Here is a 19,214-nt window from a genome sequence, read left to right on the forward strand (position 1 = left end):
CCAGTGGCCATTGTTAGTAGTTGAACAATCTTTTAGATGTTTCTTAAAGTGATTCATGATGTTATGATTCTAATCGGAGCAGCAATAGAAGCTGCTTTCTTCTGTTGTTAAATAGTATATTGTCAATGATCTAGGGTCAGTTCCATGAAAAAGTATAAAATCAGAATTAGAAGTGCTCCAAACCCTGTCAGTTAGGAGAACGGAAGTACTGGTACACACGGATGAGAATTGTCGTACGCTAGCTGAGATAAAGTCACCTATTCATATATTAAGTATACAGCTGTAGAGTACAATGCCACTTTTCTTGTGCAGGAAAACAATGGTGTAAAAAATGCTTCGAGCCCTGTAGTTTTCCTTCTTCCCTATTTACGAAAGGAACAGAACCAAACATGTAATACAAACTAAGAGATTGCTCCACATGGTTCTGAAAATCTATATCTCGTGGCCAGGCTATGTCATTCAGTGTGTTTCTTTTCCTTTCATGCTCTCTCTCTCTTTGTCTATGATGTGTGTTAATCATAATTTTCTCTCACTTTCATCTTCTCCCCCTAATGCTGTCAATGGCGTACCGTTGGACTTCTCAAACCACCCAACTTCTCAAGATAAGAAACCCTCTTGTTCGTCGCTATGTTGGCTACTTTCTACATACCTTTGGATACTTCATCTGAATATTCTATTGAAACCTTTGACTCTGCATCCCCTTTATCCAGACCCCAACCCATGACATCCGACAGTGTCATGGGCGCCTCTTTGTTCACTTCTTGGACTGGAAACATATCTGTCCCTGTGGTAGGTGGGGATTCTATTAAAGGGATCCTTCCACATGCGGCATGTGATGGATTTTGAGTGATGTAATCAGCATAGAGTACGTCCTCAATACGTGACAAAACTGTGAAGGCCAAGCTTTCCAGTATTCTTGAATAACTCTCGAGGACAGCCTGCCCAACATCCTGCGAAGCCAAGAAGAATTTCTTATACAAATTTTCATAGAATATGCAAAAAGTTGTGGGAATGTGTCATGGGCACGATCCTTTTTACTTGGAAGCATTTGACAATGGGGCAGAACACTAGAATATATATATATATATATATATATATTTTATCCATAGTTTTCACTTTTCATAATCATATCTACTGGTGAGGTGATCACTGAAAGTGCCTCTGCAAAAAGGCCATAAAAATTACTGAAAAAAGGTCCGATACGTGACTTCACGATTAGCATGAATTGCATCAATGACTCATTGGATTGTGTATAAATACTAATTAGCATGGCGACAAGCGGAATGTGTTTCTACCCGGTTGTATTGGATTTTGCTGATGTCTAGTGCAGATTGAGGAGTCCCGGGAAACTGATGCTTGAGGAGAAGTAAAATGGTCTCAGCTCTCTCTTCAAAGAGCTCTCTCTTCTCCAAGCTCACAGCTGAACCCCAACCAGATTTCCCATCTTTTTGGTTCATCTTCCTCCTCCAAATCACTATGGAAGCCTCGATTCTGTTCTTCAGGTCTAAGATTTTGTGCTCCGATGACAAGTCCATGGTGGAGAGAAACTGTCCAGGATCAAAGAATTCTACTGTAATGCTCTTATAGATCGAGTCCCCAAGGCTTGCTCGACCATTCTTCCGTAGTACCCCAGCCCCCAAAAAAAGGAAGAAACCAAAGGTGATAAGGGAAAGGAACAAGGCACTACAATTGCATGGAATATTTGTATGAGACTTGTTCATTCATTCCTTACCTTTGGCAGGGATTCAATGTAATTTTCTGGGATTTCCATTTCTGATAGAACTTGAGCATTTATGGCCATGGCTGCTTTAAGCACTTGGTTAACGCAATCTTTCTGATACTGTAAAAATTTCCTAGACATTTCAGATAGACCCTCTTTGGGAACTTGAGGAGTCGGTAGCCACCATTTGTCGTCTTTCCTCTTTGCTTTCCCTTTATCTGAGTCGTCGTCATCTCTCGACATATAATAGAACTCATTTTGGTCTTTGAAATTATCTAGACAATCCTACAGATAGTATTCGCGTGTTAGATAAAATCAGCCCCTATAATCTTCGTGAAACAATAAGCATGATCAAAAGTTTGTGTCTTTACAATAAGCATTGCATCAAGCTTACGCAAGGCGGGGATGTTGATGTGTAGATCAGTTCTTTGCCGGGTCACCATTATCTGTTAAATCATAAAACATAAACACTTGTCAGGAGAGAGAGAGAGAGAGAGAGAGAGAGAGAGAGAGAGAGAGAGAGAGAGAGAGAGAGAGAGAGAGACTTACCTCCATATCGACTCCATTCTTGGATTTTTGTTGAGATGCAACAAATTCGACAATGTAATCGGTTACACATAGGAGCCAATCAATTTCTTTTCTCCACCTTGCTTTTCTTTCTGCAGACATAGGCTCCAGGCGCGACTGTTCACCAAAAATAGAAGCTGCATGCATTGCATGCAATTGAAATTTGTTCAGTAGTTTCTCTTTATTTCTTTTTAATTCTTTCGAAAGGAAAACCGAAAAAATACTTATCGCCCTCATTTAAACTCTATTTTTCACTATTAGCATGTACCAAAATTAAATAATACTTTCTCTTTCTTGAGCAAATTATAAAGCTTCTTAAATAATCAGTCAACACCAGTGGGTTGAAAAGAGGGTAGATCTCATGAACAATACCAGCAAGGTTCGTGACTGCATTAGACAATGCCAAAGCTGAAGAAACACCTTTTCCTCCACCAGACATATCCTCACCCAAAAGCAATTTAGCAAACCTTTCTTTCAGCAGTTCTATTTCTGAATCAAATCCGAACAAGAATGACAGATTCATTTTATTATTGGTAAGAAAAACGAATTAGAATCAATTTCACATCTGCAGGGGAAATTAGAAACGAACGAAGATTTTACACCAATATTTTTTGTTAATGATGAATGATTGAAATGACTTTTTTGCATTGGAAACTTTTATATGTAGAATGTAATTCGATGGGGAAAAAAGAAAAAGAAAAAAGCAAACAAACCCGACTTGCCTGAGGCTTGCCTGTCTTTGGCTTCTTTGGCTGCAGCAGCTTCGTCGTTGCTCAATCGCAAACCAGAAACTTTATCATTTTTATTGAATGCAAAACCAATTTGATGTCTCTCCAATGGCTTATCATTTAGAGGTCTGGATCCTTGACTTCCGATTATCCAATCATCATCGGTACGTTCTAATGAGGAACTATCAAAGCTCATGCTCTTTGCATGCTGCCCTGCGTTCTCATGCATCCCTCGCACCTGGCACATTGATCTAGACCTGTAATTCTCTTCTTCTTCTTCTTCTTCTTCTTCTTCGTCTTCGATCCCCCGATCCAGTTTCAGTTTTCTCATGAAAACTTTTGCAGAGTGAACAAGGTAGAACACATGGGAGTTGTCTGACATCTTGGGAGGCCGGGGTGGGAGATCAGAGAGCTATTTTGTCTATACTTTCTGTTACGAGAGAGAGAGAGAGAGAGAGAGAGAGAGAGAGAGAGAGAGAGAGAGAGATGGAAAAAGTAGTACAGAAAAAAACCGAACTCCCAAATGGTTAAGGAAGAGGTTAAGGAAGATACTACTTTTAAAAAAAAAAACTTTGGTGGAATTTGTGTTCGAGAATAACTTTGACGTGATTTGTTTGATGGTTGTGTGTCAGTTTTTACTTTTTCTGATTTTAGGTTGCTGGAACGTGGGGTGCATCCTTTGAGAAAGCTGCATGGGAAATGGCCTGGTTAAGATAAATTCATGATGTTTTTGTTTTGTTCTTTTTTGGTACGAGTGAATTGGATGGTTGAGGTTTTTATTTGAAGGTCAAACGAAGCTAGAATCCAGGGAAAGACAGAGAGACCGCATGCATGCTGACCACACCTCGCTATGTATCGGCCACAATCGACTCATTGAGAACAAAAACAGTATCTTCTGTGTAACCGGCCACGTTTCTTTTCTCTCTTTCTTTCTCCCAATAATGATATAATTAGAAGCTTTAAGGACTACTAAACAAGAACAACAAATTAAATAACCGTTTTTAAGTTCCTCTCTAATTTACTTTGTAACAGGATACATATTTTGGTCTAACAGTTACACAAGATATCCCCATAAATTTAGAATATCTCTAACAGTTACCCAAAATATCTCCATATATAGAGACATTAGGGTATGTTTGGATATTTAGGATGTCTCCATATATTTGTAGATAATAGTGAAATTATTTGAGTAAAGATATTTTATTGAATTTTAGGAAATGAAAGAAAATAAATTGAATAAAAATATTATAAAATTATTTAAATATTATTTATTAATATTATTTTTATTTCAAAATTTGAAAAAATAGTATTTCTTTTTGTGTTTTATTTAAGAGTTTGAAAAAATTGTAATGATTAGATAAAAGAGTTAAAATTTTGAAATTAAAAAATGTTATGTATTTGAGTGATATTTATAAAAAAAAATATCCATCTAAGAATATTTGTAAAATTTTAACCTATCGCGAGCATAAAAAAAGAAATTCCATACCTTTAGTCCGTTTCCTTACATTTTCTTACTTTCCTTTTTTTTTAAGTTTGACTTCCTATATCATGCTTCCCGAGGTGTTAATTTAGATATATATATATATATATAGATGAGAAATATATAAATAGTAACGAGATATTTAATAAATAATAAAAAAATAGTTTGAATTAAGATGTTTTATAGAATTTTAAAAAATAATAAAAAAATTAAATAAAAATATTATAAAATTAAAATATTGTTAATAAAAGATGTGTTTGTATCTCTCATGAGATGGGCCTGTCCTGGAAGCCCATTGGTCAGCCACGAAGCACATGAGGAAAAAGAAAGCCCAATGCCTATGTGAGAAATTGGACGACATGGAGAGGATGGACATGACTTGCCCCCGACACTCCCTGCAAACGCACATCATGATAGAGCCGCACTACATTTAGGTTCTGGTCATTAAGAATTTTTAGATGAAAATTTTAAATTTTAAAATAAAATATTAAAATATTATATTTTAATATTATTATTATTTTGAGATTTAAAAAAATTAAGAAAAAATTGAATTATTTATTATATTTTGTATTGAAATTTGAGAAAGTTGTAATGATGAGATAAAAATTTTAAATTTAAAATGAAAATTTCAAATGATCAAACACAATCTTAAGGAGTAGACACAGGATATGGACGGAGATCACGATGACACCTCTTGTCCCTGATAGATTGCATAGAAGGTGGACACACTCGTCCACCTGCCATTGAGGTGTGGCTTGAGCACACTATGCTGCATTGAAGACAACGTGTGCCCTAAATGAGAAATGAGGGCCTCTGACACGGAGCACAGAATACCGTCTCAACGAAAAAGTATAAAAGCCAAGCATCAGATAAGCATCTGAGGTCACATTCTTTGGCTAGTAAAAAATTCTCTCAAACGAACTGAAATACTAACTTTGGCATTTGAAGTTTTCTTTCAGTCCCAAACTCCCCATTTTTCCTACACTGCAAGTTCTCGATGCCTAGTATCTAGTGTACAAAACATGCTATTAATAGTTATAATATAATTTTTTAAATATAATTTTTGTTAAAAAACTTGAAAAATATTTTTTTTTTATATTTTATTGAGAAGTTTTTGAAAATTATAATGATTATGTAATAATTAGATAAAAAAGTTAAAAATTTAAAAATTTAAAATTTAAAAGTGTTTATATAATATTTAGATGTTGAGATGAAATGGATTAAGACAATTTATAAAACCAAATGAGTCTTTATTTTCTAATATTGATATTTGAACTTAAAATATATTCGCAAGAAAATTTTGCCATTAATTTTTTATTAATAAGAAAATTATTATATGACATATATCGAATCTTGTTGGTACGATAGTAGCTGTAATTAATTAATTAATATGCCACTTGTATTTTAGTATAATATATTTAAATTTTACTATATGTAAATAAAATCGTGTATTAATTTATGTATCAATATTAATTTTTTTATATCTAAAATTTAAATTAGTACTGTTTTAAATAAAATTTATTTTTTAATTAATTATATTAAATTGATACACATATTAATATATAATTATACTTACAACTAGATTTTTATAATGTATTTTATACCGTAAAATGCAGGAACGAGTTCAAAGAAAAATCAAATTGCTTTTCCTAGGTAAGAAAATTTGAATAATAAATGAAATAAAATTTAAAACTGGAATAAAATCTTATTAAAATATTATTTTAATTTTAAAATTTTAAAATTAAATTATTTATTATATTTTATAAAAAAAATTATAATGTTTTATAAAATTATAACGAGTAGATGATTTTTTCTTTTTTTTTTTCGGGGTAATGAGTAGATGATATTAGGAGAGCAGTCAATTCAAACAAGGCATTATCATCTAACGTAACATATTCGGTCGCCGGCCGCCGCCAAGCTCCAGTTAAGCGCTAAATAATGATGATAAATAAACAAACAGATAAATAATATCACTTGCCCTTCACTGGCTTACAACGCAGACGGTGAACCACCACCTTAGACCTTCAGCAAACCTGAAGCCCGATCCCGAACCATAATGGAGTCCATTGGCGTACTCATGCTTTGCCCGATGTCCGCCTACCTCGAGCAGGAGCTGCAGAGCCGCTTCAATCTCTTCAAGCTCTGGACCGTCCCACAGAAGCCACAGTTCCTCAAGGAACACGCATCCTCCATCCGCGCCGTCGTCGGCAACGCAGCTGCCGGAGCAGACGCCGAGCTCATCAGCGCTCTGCCGAAGCTGGAGATCGTCTCGAGCTACAGTGTCGGAGTGGACAAAATCGATCTGGACAAGTGCAGAGAGAAGGGGATTAGGGTTACGTACACGCCGGACGTGCTGACCGAGGACGTGGCGGATCTTGCGATCGGGCTTATACTGGCGGTGCTGAGGAGACTGTGTGCGAGCGATCGTTACGTGAGGAGTGGGGCGTGGAAGAAAGGGGACTTCAGGTTGACTACTAAGGTTATTCGCTTTCCTTTTGCTTCTTAATTGGTTTTATACTTTTATGTTACGATCAGAAAGGCACTAACGATATATGTGCGGTATTGTAGGTTTGGTTGAACTTGTTGCTGAAATGATTGTTTTGGTGAATTTTCATTTCTTTTTCCTCTGTGGTAGCTGTTTTTTTTTTTTTTTTTGGTTGACTGTGCGTTTGATAATTTTGAATCCTTTGAAATGGCTGGGATAGTTGATTTACGTTTTGGTTTTGTGTGCTTGTATGATGTGATTTCATGAATTAATGGGAATGTTTTGCAATTTTAGGAGTTGTTGTATACTGATATCAATATGTGAATAAGCTGCATATTATGGCAGATATTGGTGCACAAACTCCTTTATTCTATATTTGTAGGGAAATATAATTCGTATATACGTGGGTTGAATTGGTGATGACGTTGAGGAAGTTTGTGATTGTCTTTGACTTGTTGATTTTTTATTTAATCGTCTTTAGTGTGATAGTCTGGTTTTATTTTTGTTTCATATTAGAGGCAACGATGAATCTAGGGCCTGCGGGGATTGTGCTTGTGCATATCAAAAGAAGAATTTGATTTTACCAATGTTTCATTGCTAGTAGTGAAATGTGATTCTGATCATGTTCAATATGTCTGTACAGAACTACCTGTATCTCGTTTTAGAAAATATTGAAGTTTATGTGGTATGAACTACATTTTATATTTTTCGCTGACTGATAACTGCAGATTGGTTGCTCTGTGACTGTGAGTTGGTCTTTGTGACTTTTTTGTTTTGTTTGATTGCTGTATGTCTTGCACTTTTTGTGTATCCATTGCATCCTATTTGTGCTTGCATGGCTGGATTAAGATGCCGATTACACCATGATTACCAATTGGAGCATTGTAGAGTTCCAATACTAGTTTAGCAGAGAAAACAGCCTATCTATGAACTGTATGTTCAGTTAAGGACTTGTAAGCCTGAAAAAATTTGACAATCTCTTGGGCTGTGAACAATGTACATATTTATTTGTGACCTGTGGTCTGTGGTTTTTTCTCAAAAAAAAAAATATGTGGTCTGTGGTCTGTTTCCCATTTATTCTGTGCAGAATTAGTGATTTTATGGTTGCAATAAGTATGTAAGCTTTCGGCTTTTTGTGCTCTTCAACTTGGCCTTTTTGTATCTCATGACTCACATTATGCGCTTGCCATTCTCAATTTCGTTTTCTTATGATATTTTGTATTTTTTTTTTATTTGCATAATTGCTGAAAAATACTTATGACTTTATATGCTTTTAGTTTCACCACTAAAGTGCAAGTAAATTGTCGAGCCAACTAATTTATGAGGCAGGAGGGTTTTCAGATGAGAATGCAGGATGCTCTAAACACTTTATTAGGGCGGTTTCAAGTGCAAACTAAAAATTCCACTGTGGTTTTGTGACAGTTGCAAGCAAGAATATTGATTTTTTGGGATTCCTTGCCATCATTGGGCCTTGCATTAAATTCACGATACTAGAGACGCTGGAAATTGTAGATGAGCATAGTTTTAATGTGAAATAACAGGCTGACTACGTGATATAATGTGGAAACCAGAAGGAAGATGATAAAGTACATGAAGCCTAATAATACTCAACCATCCACAAGTCATGTTAGTCAGATTTCAACCTTAGGACTGTTATGCATGTTGCTAAAAAGTGCAGAGATTTTATCTGTCCAAAAAAAAGTTCACATAGTTGATACTTCTGTGTTAAGTGTATGCTGGAAAGTGCAAAATATTTCATCCTCTTCTCCATGAGCTTCTCAACAGTTGCTATGTAGCTCTGTCAACTGCTCAGCTTGGTATTTGTTTGGCCAATCTTTGTTTTGTTTAAGGAGCCTTTATTTGCTTGACAATTAGCTTTATCAAATTTCTTTCATCCATTTTAGAATTCAATCCACCAGCATATAATAGCAATTACCACGTATCAGAAAAAAATATAATAGAAATTACTGCATACGTTTGACATCCACTATTCATCCTTCTAGCTCACTAGTATGCTGGCATCAAATCAACTTGTATTCTCACCTGTTTTCTTTGGATGAGTTTCCTTATGAGTTTGACCATCAATACTGCTTGAACTTCTCTTAACTTGTGAGCCATGAGGAACACTATTGAGTGGACTTGGTAGTGTTTAAGCTTGGCTTGTTAGAAGAATTAGAGGAATAAAGCTTGAAACTGGGTTGGTTGAACTATAGGTTTAGTCATGGATTTTGTACCACCTTTTTTCCCCTTTCCTTCTTTAGTTTTAGTTCTGTGCTCAGCTTTATGAGATATGGGTATACAAATTTTTTTGGCTGCTAGCAAGCTTTAGTAGCTTAAGTTTGTCCTGTCCTCAGTAAGAAAACTAGTCCGATATCTAGGCTTATCACTAATAGCAAGGCGGCAATGTAGTATATATATTTATGAAGAGAAACTCAAGTTCAACAATTTTTTTTTATTGGAACTGTTTGTTCGAGAACAAAGTCCCGACTAATCTTGGGGGTGCACAGGCCCAGGCAAGGAGTTTCTTAAATGTGCACCTCAGGTAATTCAAGGGGAAGTTCCTCCAATACAAGAGCTCATAAAAATTGTTTGCACCCAAGAGTATTTAAACCTTAGTGTAGTCGGTAAACAAGAGAGAAAGAAAATACTTCGTTGTGTTTTTATTGATGAATATCCAACTATACATATACATAGGGTAGTGACCATTGTACCCTCATACTATACATTTATTACAACTATGTATTCTAATACTCCCCCTCAAGCTGGGGCATATGTATCATATAAACCTAGCTTGGAACAATTAAACTTTAGTCAACTATGAGAAAGTGGTTTGGTAAACACATCTACAAGTTGATCAACAAACTTCACAAAAGGGTGTAGAAATGTTACCACTGAATATCTTTTCTCGAATGAAGTGACAATCAATCTCGACGTGTTTAGTCATCTCATAGAACACAAGATTAGACACAATATGTACTGCAACTTGATTATCACAAAATAACTGAAGGGGGACAGGAGTTGAAAACCCAATTTCATGAAAAAAGTGTTGCAACCATGTCAGCTTATTAGCAATGTGAGCCATTGCTCTGTATTCGGCCTCTGCACTAGATCGAGCTACTACTGCTTGCTTCTTCCTCTTCCATGTAACTAAGTTACCTCCTATAAAGGTGCAATATCCATTTGTCAATCTTCTATGTGAATGAGATCCTGCCCAATCAGCATCTGAAAAAGCTTCAATTCTAAAATGTTCATTTTGTCTATACAACAACCCAAGGCCAGGAGCTTGCTTAAGGTATCGAAGAATATGGATTACAGCATCCCAATGTGAGACCCTATGCGTTTGTAGAAATTGGATCAATACACTTATTGCATAAGAAATATCAGGTCTAGTGATAGTCAGATAATTTAATTTTTCAATAAGTTTTTGATACCGACCTGGATCTCCAAACAATTCACCTTCCTCTTTCAAGAGTTTACGATTTGGATCCACAGTAGTGTCAATAGACCGTGCATCCAACATGCCAGTTTCTTTCAAAAGATCAAACACATATTTTCTTTGAGATAGGTTGATATCCTTTTTAGATCTACTAACTTCGATTTCAAGAAAGTATCTAAGTTTGCCCAAGTCTTTTGTTTGAAACTGATCATGTAAAAATTCTTTTATCCTGGCAATTCCAGCTGAATCACTCTAAATAATTACAATATCAATTACATATACAATCAATAAGATATGACCTACATCACTATGCAGATGAAATCAAAGTTTTGAAATCCGTTTCAGAGACCATTCCGGTCGAGTCACTGGAACGGAATATTTCGGTACTGGTACGTTTTGGTGTACCGTTTCGGGATTAATTATATATTATATATAAATATTTATATGTATATATAAACTAACAATTAATAAAATAAATACATATATATGTAAGTGTGTGATATGTATATGTGTATATATATAGAAGAATTAAAGATTTATAAAATGAATATATATTGAAAAAAATCATAAACTTGAGTTAAGACACAAAAATAAAGGAAAAAAATTAAAGAATAGACAGATTATTAAAAGTAACAATACTTCTAGTGCACGGAAAGAGGTATTTGAATTCTAAAAGTACAATTTTATTCATTATTTTTCAACTTATTTACAAGAGAGTTTTTTTTTTTTTTTTTTTTTTGGGACCGGAATTACTATTCCGGCCGGAATACCGGAATTGACCGGAACGGCCGGAATCTGACCGGAACGGCCGGAATTTGACCCGGAACGGAATAGACACCTATCCGGTTCCGGTCACTGTTCCGGCACAAAAAATTCCGGCCGGAACGGAACGGTTTTTAAAACCTTGGATGAAATACCGAGTGGTCTGTTTAGCATTTATGAAGACCGAATGTCAATACACTATTAGAGAATCTCCCAGACCATGCTCGAGGAGATTGTTTCAAGCCATATAATGCATTTTCTAACTTGCAAACTGTACCTCGACACTCCCCCTGAGCAACAAACCCAAGTGGTTGCTCCATATACACTTCCTCATTTAAGTCACCATATGTAGGAGTGCATTTTTAACATTCAATTGAAATAAGGGTCGATCCAAATTAGCAGTAAGAGAGATCAATACTCAATACCTAAACAAATGAAATTTTGGCAATGGGAGAAAAGTTTCGTCGTAATCAATGCCATAAATTTGAGTGTAACCCTTAGCTACCAAGCGAACTTTCAGACATTCCACAGAGCCAGTAGGATGGAATTTGACTGTATATACCCATTTACAGCCAATAGGTTGTTTTCCCCACGGTAGAGGAACAAGATCCCATATCCCATTATGATGAAGAGCATCCATTTCATTTTCCATAGCTGTCTTCCATCCTGGATTAGATAGAGTATCTTGAACTGTCTTAGGAACAAAAACTTTTGACAATTGAGAAGTAAAAGATGGAGAGAAGACATGACAAGAGACATATTGGCTAATCGAATATTAAGTAACACAAGAACTAGTACCTTTTCGAAGAGCAATAGGTGGAGATTCTGAAGCACTGGGTAACTCAAGGTCTAAAGACAGAGACAAAGTTGGTGGAGACTGGAGACCCGAGGTCTGTGAGCGACGGGAGTACACCTGTAGAGGGACAAGAGAAGGCACTAAAGGGGGTTGGGTAACTGTGGGTGATTGTGGAGGAGAAAGGGTTAGAGTAGGTAATGGTAGATGATCACACTCAACAATCGAAGACATGTCTGAGAAATAGGGTATGGACTCAAAAAATGTGACATCAGCACTCCTGAAGTAGTGTCTAAGAGTAGGACTATAGCAGTGATATCTTTTTTGAGTTCGGGAATAACCAACAAAGAAACACTGGGTAGCACGTGGATCAAGTTTATCAAAACCTGGGCTAAGATTATGAACATAGCAAACACACTCAAAGATTTTGGGGTGGAAGAGAAAAGGATGGCAATGAGGGAAACAAGATGGAGAAGGGAGAGGAACCATCGATGACAGATGAAGGCATACGATTGATGAGGTGACACTTAGTAAGAACACTATCACTCCAGAAACGTTCAGTAACATGCATGTGCAGTAAAAGTGCTCGAGTTACATCTAACAAATGACGATTTTTGCATTCAGCCACTCCATTCTGTTGGGGTGTGTAGGAGCATGAAGTTTGATGAACAATTCTCTTATTGCTTAAGTAAGCAGGAATGACATTAGATTGATATTCTTAACGCAAAACTTGAACTTTTTGTCTAAATTGAATTTTAATTTCTTTTCGAAAGACTTTGAATATGGAAAGGAGTTCAGATTGTGCTTTCATCAGAAATAACCATGTCATACCAGAATCGTCATCAACAAAATATTAAAACTTGTTTGATACAATGTTGAATGGTCCCCATATATCAAAGTGAACCAATGCAAAAGAACAAGATGCTTGTTTATCAACTCGAGATACAAAAGACACACGGTGATGTTTACTAAGCTAACATGCTTCACAAGGAAAGAGAGACATTTTGAAGATCCTTAACTTGACATTTCAAAAGAGAAAGGGATGGGTGTCCAAGGCGACAATACCATTCAAAAGCGGATGAGGAAGTGAGAGCTCGAGTAGGTGACTGCTTGACATCGAGGTAATACAGACCACTAGTTTCATGCCCCGTATCAATCTTCTTCCCCGTCTTGAGATCCTGAAAGATACATACGGAGGAATAAAAGATCATAGAACATTGAAGATTTTGAGTAATTTTACTAATAGACAACAAGCTAAAAAGAAAACTAGGAGCATGTAGAACATATGACAGGAATATAGAATGCCTATAACTTAGCAAGAGAACCATTAGCAAGAGTAACACTCTTGAGCAATGACATAGTACCTAACTCAGATAAGGAATGAGACAAACCGGTCAGATGTTCATTAGTTCCTGAATCGATGATCCATAGATTTTGGGTAGATGAGACGACATGCGGATGCTATACTTAGTTGGACAAGAGTAGCTCTAGAAGATGAAGTCGCCCGTGTGACTAAAAACTGATAATACTCATCCTTCGATATGCTAATCATCTCTGAATTCAAGTTAGAACTTATTGCCTATGATTTAGCGTCTTGGCAAATGGTTTGATTAGCGGACCCAGATGGTCTACCATGTAGATCTCAACAATAGTCCACCAAGTGGTTAGTGCAACCACAATGGGTGCACTTATGAGATTCACGACCTCGAGTGTGGTTACATCTAGCATCACGTCCCCCACGTACAACTCTACCACCCCGGCCTCCATGCCCACCAGGAGCAACATAAGAGGCAACTAAAACAGATCTCTCATTACTCTGGTCAGAAGACAACTGTGATCTAGGTCCAGTTAATGTGGCTCACTAAAGTCAGGAGAACACATCAGTAAATGAGGGGAGTTGTGAGCTTGCCAAAATTTGAGTGCACACCGACTCATATTCAGGTTTTAAACCAACTAGAAACCGAACAACATTGAATTATTCACGTTGTTTTAGCATAATTGAAACATCAGAAGTGATAGGTTGATAAATTTTGAGTTCTTCACATATGCTCATCACTTTAGAATAATACCCTTCTAGGCCCAAAGTTACCCTGTTCCAACCCAAAAAATTGTTGACACAACTCATAAATACGGATTGTGTTTCCAGCACCCGAGTACATTTGTTTAAGATACCTCCATATATCTTGAGCGGTGTCAAAGTGTACTAAATTAGCACAAATATTAGGCTCAATACTAGCCAACATCAAGGAACGAATTTGAGCATCTTCTTGCTCCCATTGAGCAAAAGTAGAACTAGTTGAATCAGGCGTTGAATCAACCAAGTGGGTACAACAAAGACTCCTTACCTTTGAAAAACATTTCAACAAATTTTGACCATAATATGTAATTTTTTCCATTCAATTTCACTGTAGTCATAGGCATATTAACGTTTGGTGCAATAGATAATGACTCAAACTTAGCTTCCATGGAGAAAATACGAGAATATAGATGAAAACTGAACAAATACACTGGAAAAATAGAAACCAGCTTAACAAACCAAATATTGGATCTACCGGTGAAAAACAGTTTGTATCGGTCGAAACAGCCAATTTTAGGGCCTGAACCGGCCTGTATCGTGTTGAACCGGTCTGTATCGGCTCTGTTTCGGCCTATATCGGTTCTATTTCGTCGGAATTGGCCTGTATCGGGTTGAATTGGCCTGTATTGGCCTTGTTTTGGCCTATATCGGCTGGTATCGGATTCAAGCGTATCTGGTTCAAGAATAAAAACAAAACCACGAATAAGCTATCCTAACCTGTAAGGGTTACCGTATTCCTGTTACTAAACAAGTGTTATTCCAAATAGGAATAGATTCTTATTCCAGATTGGGGGCATGCACAACCACGGATAGGATAGTGGAGACTTGCAGCCAAACGCTCCGAGACTTCCTCTTCGGCTGACAATACACCGTCCTTTCGACAGTCGATGGAGACGGAAAACTCACTAGAGTGGACAGACCACACTTGCAACCTCGATTTCAGTGTCCATTACCAGAGATAGCCTCTTATTTCACCGAAAAACCACTTGGGAAGGAGCTGCCGGCCGAAACTTCATAGCACCGCCAATGACCATCAACAACCACCAGCACCCACCGGAAAACACCACTAACTCCGTCGCACAACCACCATCGACTAATCACCTCTTTGATACCATGTAGTTGATAAACAAGAGAGAGAGAGAGAGAGAGAGAGAGAGAGAGAGAGAGAGAGAGAGAGATAATACTTTGTTGTGTTTTTATTGATGAATATCCAATTATACATATACATAGAGTAGCGATCATTATACCCTCATACTATACATCTAGTTACAACTATGTATTCTAACACTTAGAAACTCAAGTTCAACAATTAACATGTTCAAATTATGGATTGCACCATGACACAATGTAGAAATTACTGAGGCACTCAGAAGAAGAGGCTGCTAGTAATGAATAGCCTTTGGCATGATCAGTTCTGGGGTAGTTAGATATTGATATCATGCATGTAGCTGGTGTTGACATGCAAAAAAAGGTTCTGCCTCACAATTTAAATATCCTAGGGCGTACATTCGAAAATTTACTTTCCATTGGGTATGGTTAGCTTGATTCTACTTGCAATTATAGGAGGTATTTGGGCCTTGCATTGCCATATCATCATATACAGCATATATGTGCATCATATTGCTCTTCATTAAGGTTCCACCTATAATTTCTTTTTCTTTTTCTTTTCTCAAGCATTTTCTTTTCTTTGCCTTATTTTTTTAATAATAATCTCTCTTTTTTTTTTTTTTCAAGTTCACCGGCAAAACAGTTGGTATTATCGGTTTGGGAAGAATTGGTATGGCAGTTGCTAAGAGAGCTGAAGCATTTAACTGCCCAATCTCTTACTACTCGAGAAGAGCAAAGCCAGACATACAATACACATACTATCCAAGTGTTGTTGAACTAGCCTCCAACTGTGATATTCTTGTTGTCGCATGCCCTCTAAATGAAGAAACCTGGCACATCATCAACCGTGGAGTCATTGATGCATTGGGTCCGAAGGGTGTTCTCATCAACATTGGGAGGGGCCCTCATGTCGACGAACCCGAGCTCGTATCTGCATTAGTTGAAGGCAGGCTAGGCGGGGCTGGTCTTGATGTGTATGAAAAGGAGCCTGAAATACCTGAGGAACTGTTTGGGCTTGAAAACGTAGTCCTCCTGCCTCATGTAGGAAGTGGCACGGTGGAAACCCGGACTGCCATGGCTGACCTTGTGATTGGAAACCTGGAGGCTCACTTTTTGAACAAACCCCTGTTAACCCCATTGGTTTAATATGTTACTTGGGGATCTGCATATTTACTTGATTATGGCATCCATTGTTTCCAGAACTTAATCAATTGTATCTGGATCAAAAAGAAGACCTTATGATTATGTATGATTTATTAAAGGAAATAAGAATCGTATCTTTCAGTGCAGGGTTTAGCTTTCAGACTCTTTTATCGAACTTCATATCGAACCGAATATGTAGATAACGAGAGAAAATTACACTCAGATTATCTATATGAATATCCCGTAGGTTTATAACATCCATTAGGTTCCTAATGTTGTATGTTCAATCATCGCTCTCGCATTATAAATAAGTTATTTATTTTAGTAGAAAAAAGAAAAAGGAAAAAAGTGGAACTCAATCCAAGACGATATAGTTTTGCAATCGTTGTAACTTTGGAACACTTTTGTTGGATTATCTATATCTAAAATTAAAGTTTATTTTTATCTATTAGACATAAAAACCACTTGCAATGGATTATCTATAATTAAATTTCTTAACTTTTAGCTACAGTACATGTAAAGATAAAATCAAATTTGATAGTTACTGTTCCACAAGTAAATTTTTATTTTATTATTTTTTAAGTCTCTCCTTTGATAATTATTGTTTTTTAAATCTTTATTATTTTTTAATCCATAATTTAATTAGAATATGAGTACTAATTAACATATAATAGGTAATATAGTAAAATATGATAAAATAAAATAAAATAAAAATTAAAAAAATTAAATACTTTTTAATTTATTAATTATTTATTACTATATAATAAATAAATAGATAATTTAATGTAAAAGTTTGATATAAATAGTTAAAATCAAATTTATCTTATATTATTTTATTATTATATAATAAAGAAATAATTATTTCAATATAAAAATTTATATAAATAAAATAATCAATATCTAAATTCATATTCCATTAATCAAAAATATCATTTATATATAGATAATCCAATCAGAGTAACCTTGCCAATATCACGACCGCCATTTCAAATCCTTAAACGCCCACCGCCACTTTCTGAGTTCCCTCAAAACACCGACCATATTAATTGAAACGGAAAATCAAACCCTAGCCCTACTCCTACTCGTCCTCCTCCACATTCACTTCATGGACTCCATAGGCGTCCTCATGACCTGCCCAATGTCCGATTACCTCGAACAAGAACTCCGAAAGCGCTTCAACCTCTTCAAACTCTGGGCTCATTCCTCGAAGTCTGATTTATTGGAAAAACACTCCAACTCCATCCAAGCGCTTGTGGGAAACACCAAAATCGGTGCCGACGCTGAACTCATAGACTCATTGCCCAAGTTGGAGATAGTCTCGAGTTACAGTGTGGGGTTGGATAAGATTGATCTGAGGAAATGTGAGGAGAAAGGAATCAGGGTTACCAATACGCCCGACGTATTGACCGATGATGTTGCCGATTTGGCGATTGGGTTGGTCCTGGCTGTTACGAGGAGGGTTTGTGAGTGTGACCGGTTTGTGAGGAGAGGGTTTTGGAAGAACGGCGATTTCGGATTGGCTACCAAGGTTAATTTCGTGTCATTTAATTGTCGACTGCTGAAGAATTCTGCTGTATTTCATTAGTTTTTAGTTTTAACGATCAATTGGCAATGGATGGTACTGGATTTAATGATTCGGTAATGACATACAATTTTTGTTATGTAAGGTCTGTAATATCTCCACGCTTTGCTATTAATCTCATTTATATCAGCGCCATAATTTTATGCCTCTTCAATCAATTAGTTCGTAAATAAGATTTTAGTACCAAATGGAATTGCGTAGTGATTTGACTCCAGTATTTGCTTATGCAAAGTCTCTAGCCAAATTTAGGAAATATTTCATCGGCGTATAGCGCTTGGAATGAAATGCCATAAAGTTTCAATTTTTCCATATATCCATAACCAAAAAAGCTGAAATTAGATGTGATACAGCGGAGATGATTCCAGTGTTCTACTTGTTTTTGTTGATAGGTGTTTCAATTCTAGTGGGTGCATATTCTTTTCAAAACGAAATACAAGAAGAGTAAACCACATTCTAAGAGGAGAAACAACTGTGACAACATTGAAAAACTGACAACAAAAAAAAGGATGTGGAGACTGGAGAGATGGCATGATAGGTTTGCTAGAATGGGAACTTGAATATGCTGGTCTTCTATTGCGTTTTTTAAATTATCTTATGTGCATGTTTGTTTGTCTCTTTCAGTTCAGTGGTAAATCAGTAGGAATTGTTGGGTTGGGAAGGATTGGTACAGCAATTGCAAAGAGATCCGAAGCATTTGGCTGCCCTATCAGTTACCACTCGAGATCTGAGAAACCAGAAAAAAATTACAAGTACTACTCGAACATTATCGACTTGGCTGCCAATTGTGATATTCTCATTGTTGCTTGTGCTTTGACAGAAGAAACCCACCACATCGTGAACCATGAAGTTATTGATGCATTGGGTCCAAATGGCATTCTCATTAACATTGGAAGAGGTCTACACATCGATGAAACTGAACTTGTGTCTGCACTCCTTGAAGGCCGGTTGGGTGGGGCTGGGCTCGATGTGTTTGAAAATGAGCCAGAAGTTCCTGAACGGCTTTTTGGGCTTGAAAACATAGTTCTTCTGCCTCATGTGGGGAGTGATACTGTGGAAACCTGCGAGGCAATGGCAGACCTTGTGATAAAAAACTTAGAGGCACACTTTTTAAAGAAGCCACTGCTAACTCCAGTGATTTGATTTTGTTAAGAAGGTATGTGGCATGAGATCTTGGATGTCTATCCACCATTTAATTATTTAGATTTACATAATTTCTAAGCATTAATGTTTTGGTGAGCATCTTTCCAATAAAAGGAAATCTATTCATGTAAAATTGATTTTTTTATGGAATGGCATTGGCCCTAGTCTTCAATGGAAAACTATGTGGCCCTAAA

The 19,214-nt window shown here is 36.4% G+C and overlaps 2 protein-coding genes across 2 annotated transcripts; one reads left to right on the forward strand and one right to left on the reverse strand.

Annotated features, from left to right (window-relative positions):
• Positions 1–243: 243 nt before the first annotated feature.
• LOC122282357 (rop guanine nucleotide exchange factor 12-like) lies at positions 244–3,609 on the reverse strand. The gene is made up of 7 exons (XM_043094318.1): positions 3,010–3,609; positions 2,660–2,776; positions 2,270–2,424; positions 2,092–2,166; positions 1,733–2,005; positions 1,296–1,616; positions 244–950 (listed from the first exon to the last, which is right to left on the reverse strand). The coding sequence occupies exons 1-7, from the start codon at positions 3,395–3,397 to the stop codon at positions 642–644; spliced, it is 1,638 nt and encodes a 545-aa protein (XP_042950252.1). The 5' UTR covers positions 3,398–3,609; the 3' UTR covers positions 244–641.
• A 2,751-nt stretch (positions 3,610–6,360) lies between these two features.
• LOC122300924 lies at positions 6,361–19,214 on the forward strand. Its single transcript, XM_043111919.1, has 4 exons — positions 6,361–6,974; positions 15,783–16,298; positions 17,260–17,826; positions 18,502–19,214. The coding sequence occupies exons 1-4, from the start codon at positions 6,552–6,554 to the stop codon at positions 19,018–19,020; spliced, it is 2,025 nt and encodes a 674-aa protein (XP_042967853.1). The 5' UTR covers positions 6,361–6,551; the 3' UTR covers positions 19,021–19,214.

The sequence above is a fragment of the Carya illinoinensis genome, chromosome 1, assembly GCF_018687715.1.
Source record: "Carya illinoinensis cultivar Pawnee chromosome 1, C.illinoinensisPawnee_v1, whole genome shotgun sequence".
NCBI lineage: Eukaryota > Viridiplantae > Streptophyta > Magnoliopsida > Fagales > Juglandaceae > Carya > Carya illinoinensis.

Coding starts and splice junctions, on each gene's coding strand:
- LOC122282357 (XM_043094318.1), bottom strand. CDS start 3,397: ATGTCAGACAACTCCCATGTGTTCTACCTTGTTCACTCTGCAAAAGTT. Junction 2,167..2,269: donor AGAATGGAGTCGATATGGAG/GTAAGTCTCTCT, acceptor ATGATTTAACAG/ATAATGGTGACCCGGCAAAG. Junction 951..1,295: donor GCAAAATCCAATACAACCGG/GTAGAAACACAT, acceptor TTGGCTTCGCAG/GATGTTGGGCAGGCTGTCCT.
- LOC122300924 (XM_043111919.1), top strand. CDS start 6,552: ATGGAGTCCATTGGCGTACTCATGCTTTGCCCGATGTCCGCCTACCTC. Junction 16,299..17,259: donor CCCTGTTAACCCCATTGGTT/TAATATGTTACT, acceptor CAATCAGAGTAA/CCTTGCCAATATCACGACCG. Junction 17,827..18,501: donor ATTTCGGATTGGCTACCAAG/GTTAATTTCGTG, acceptor TGTCTCTTTCAG/TTCAGTGGTAAATCAGTAGG.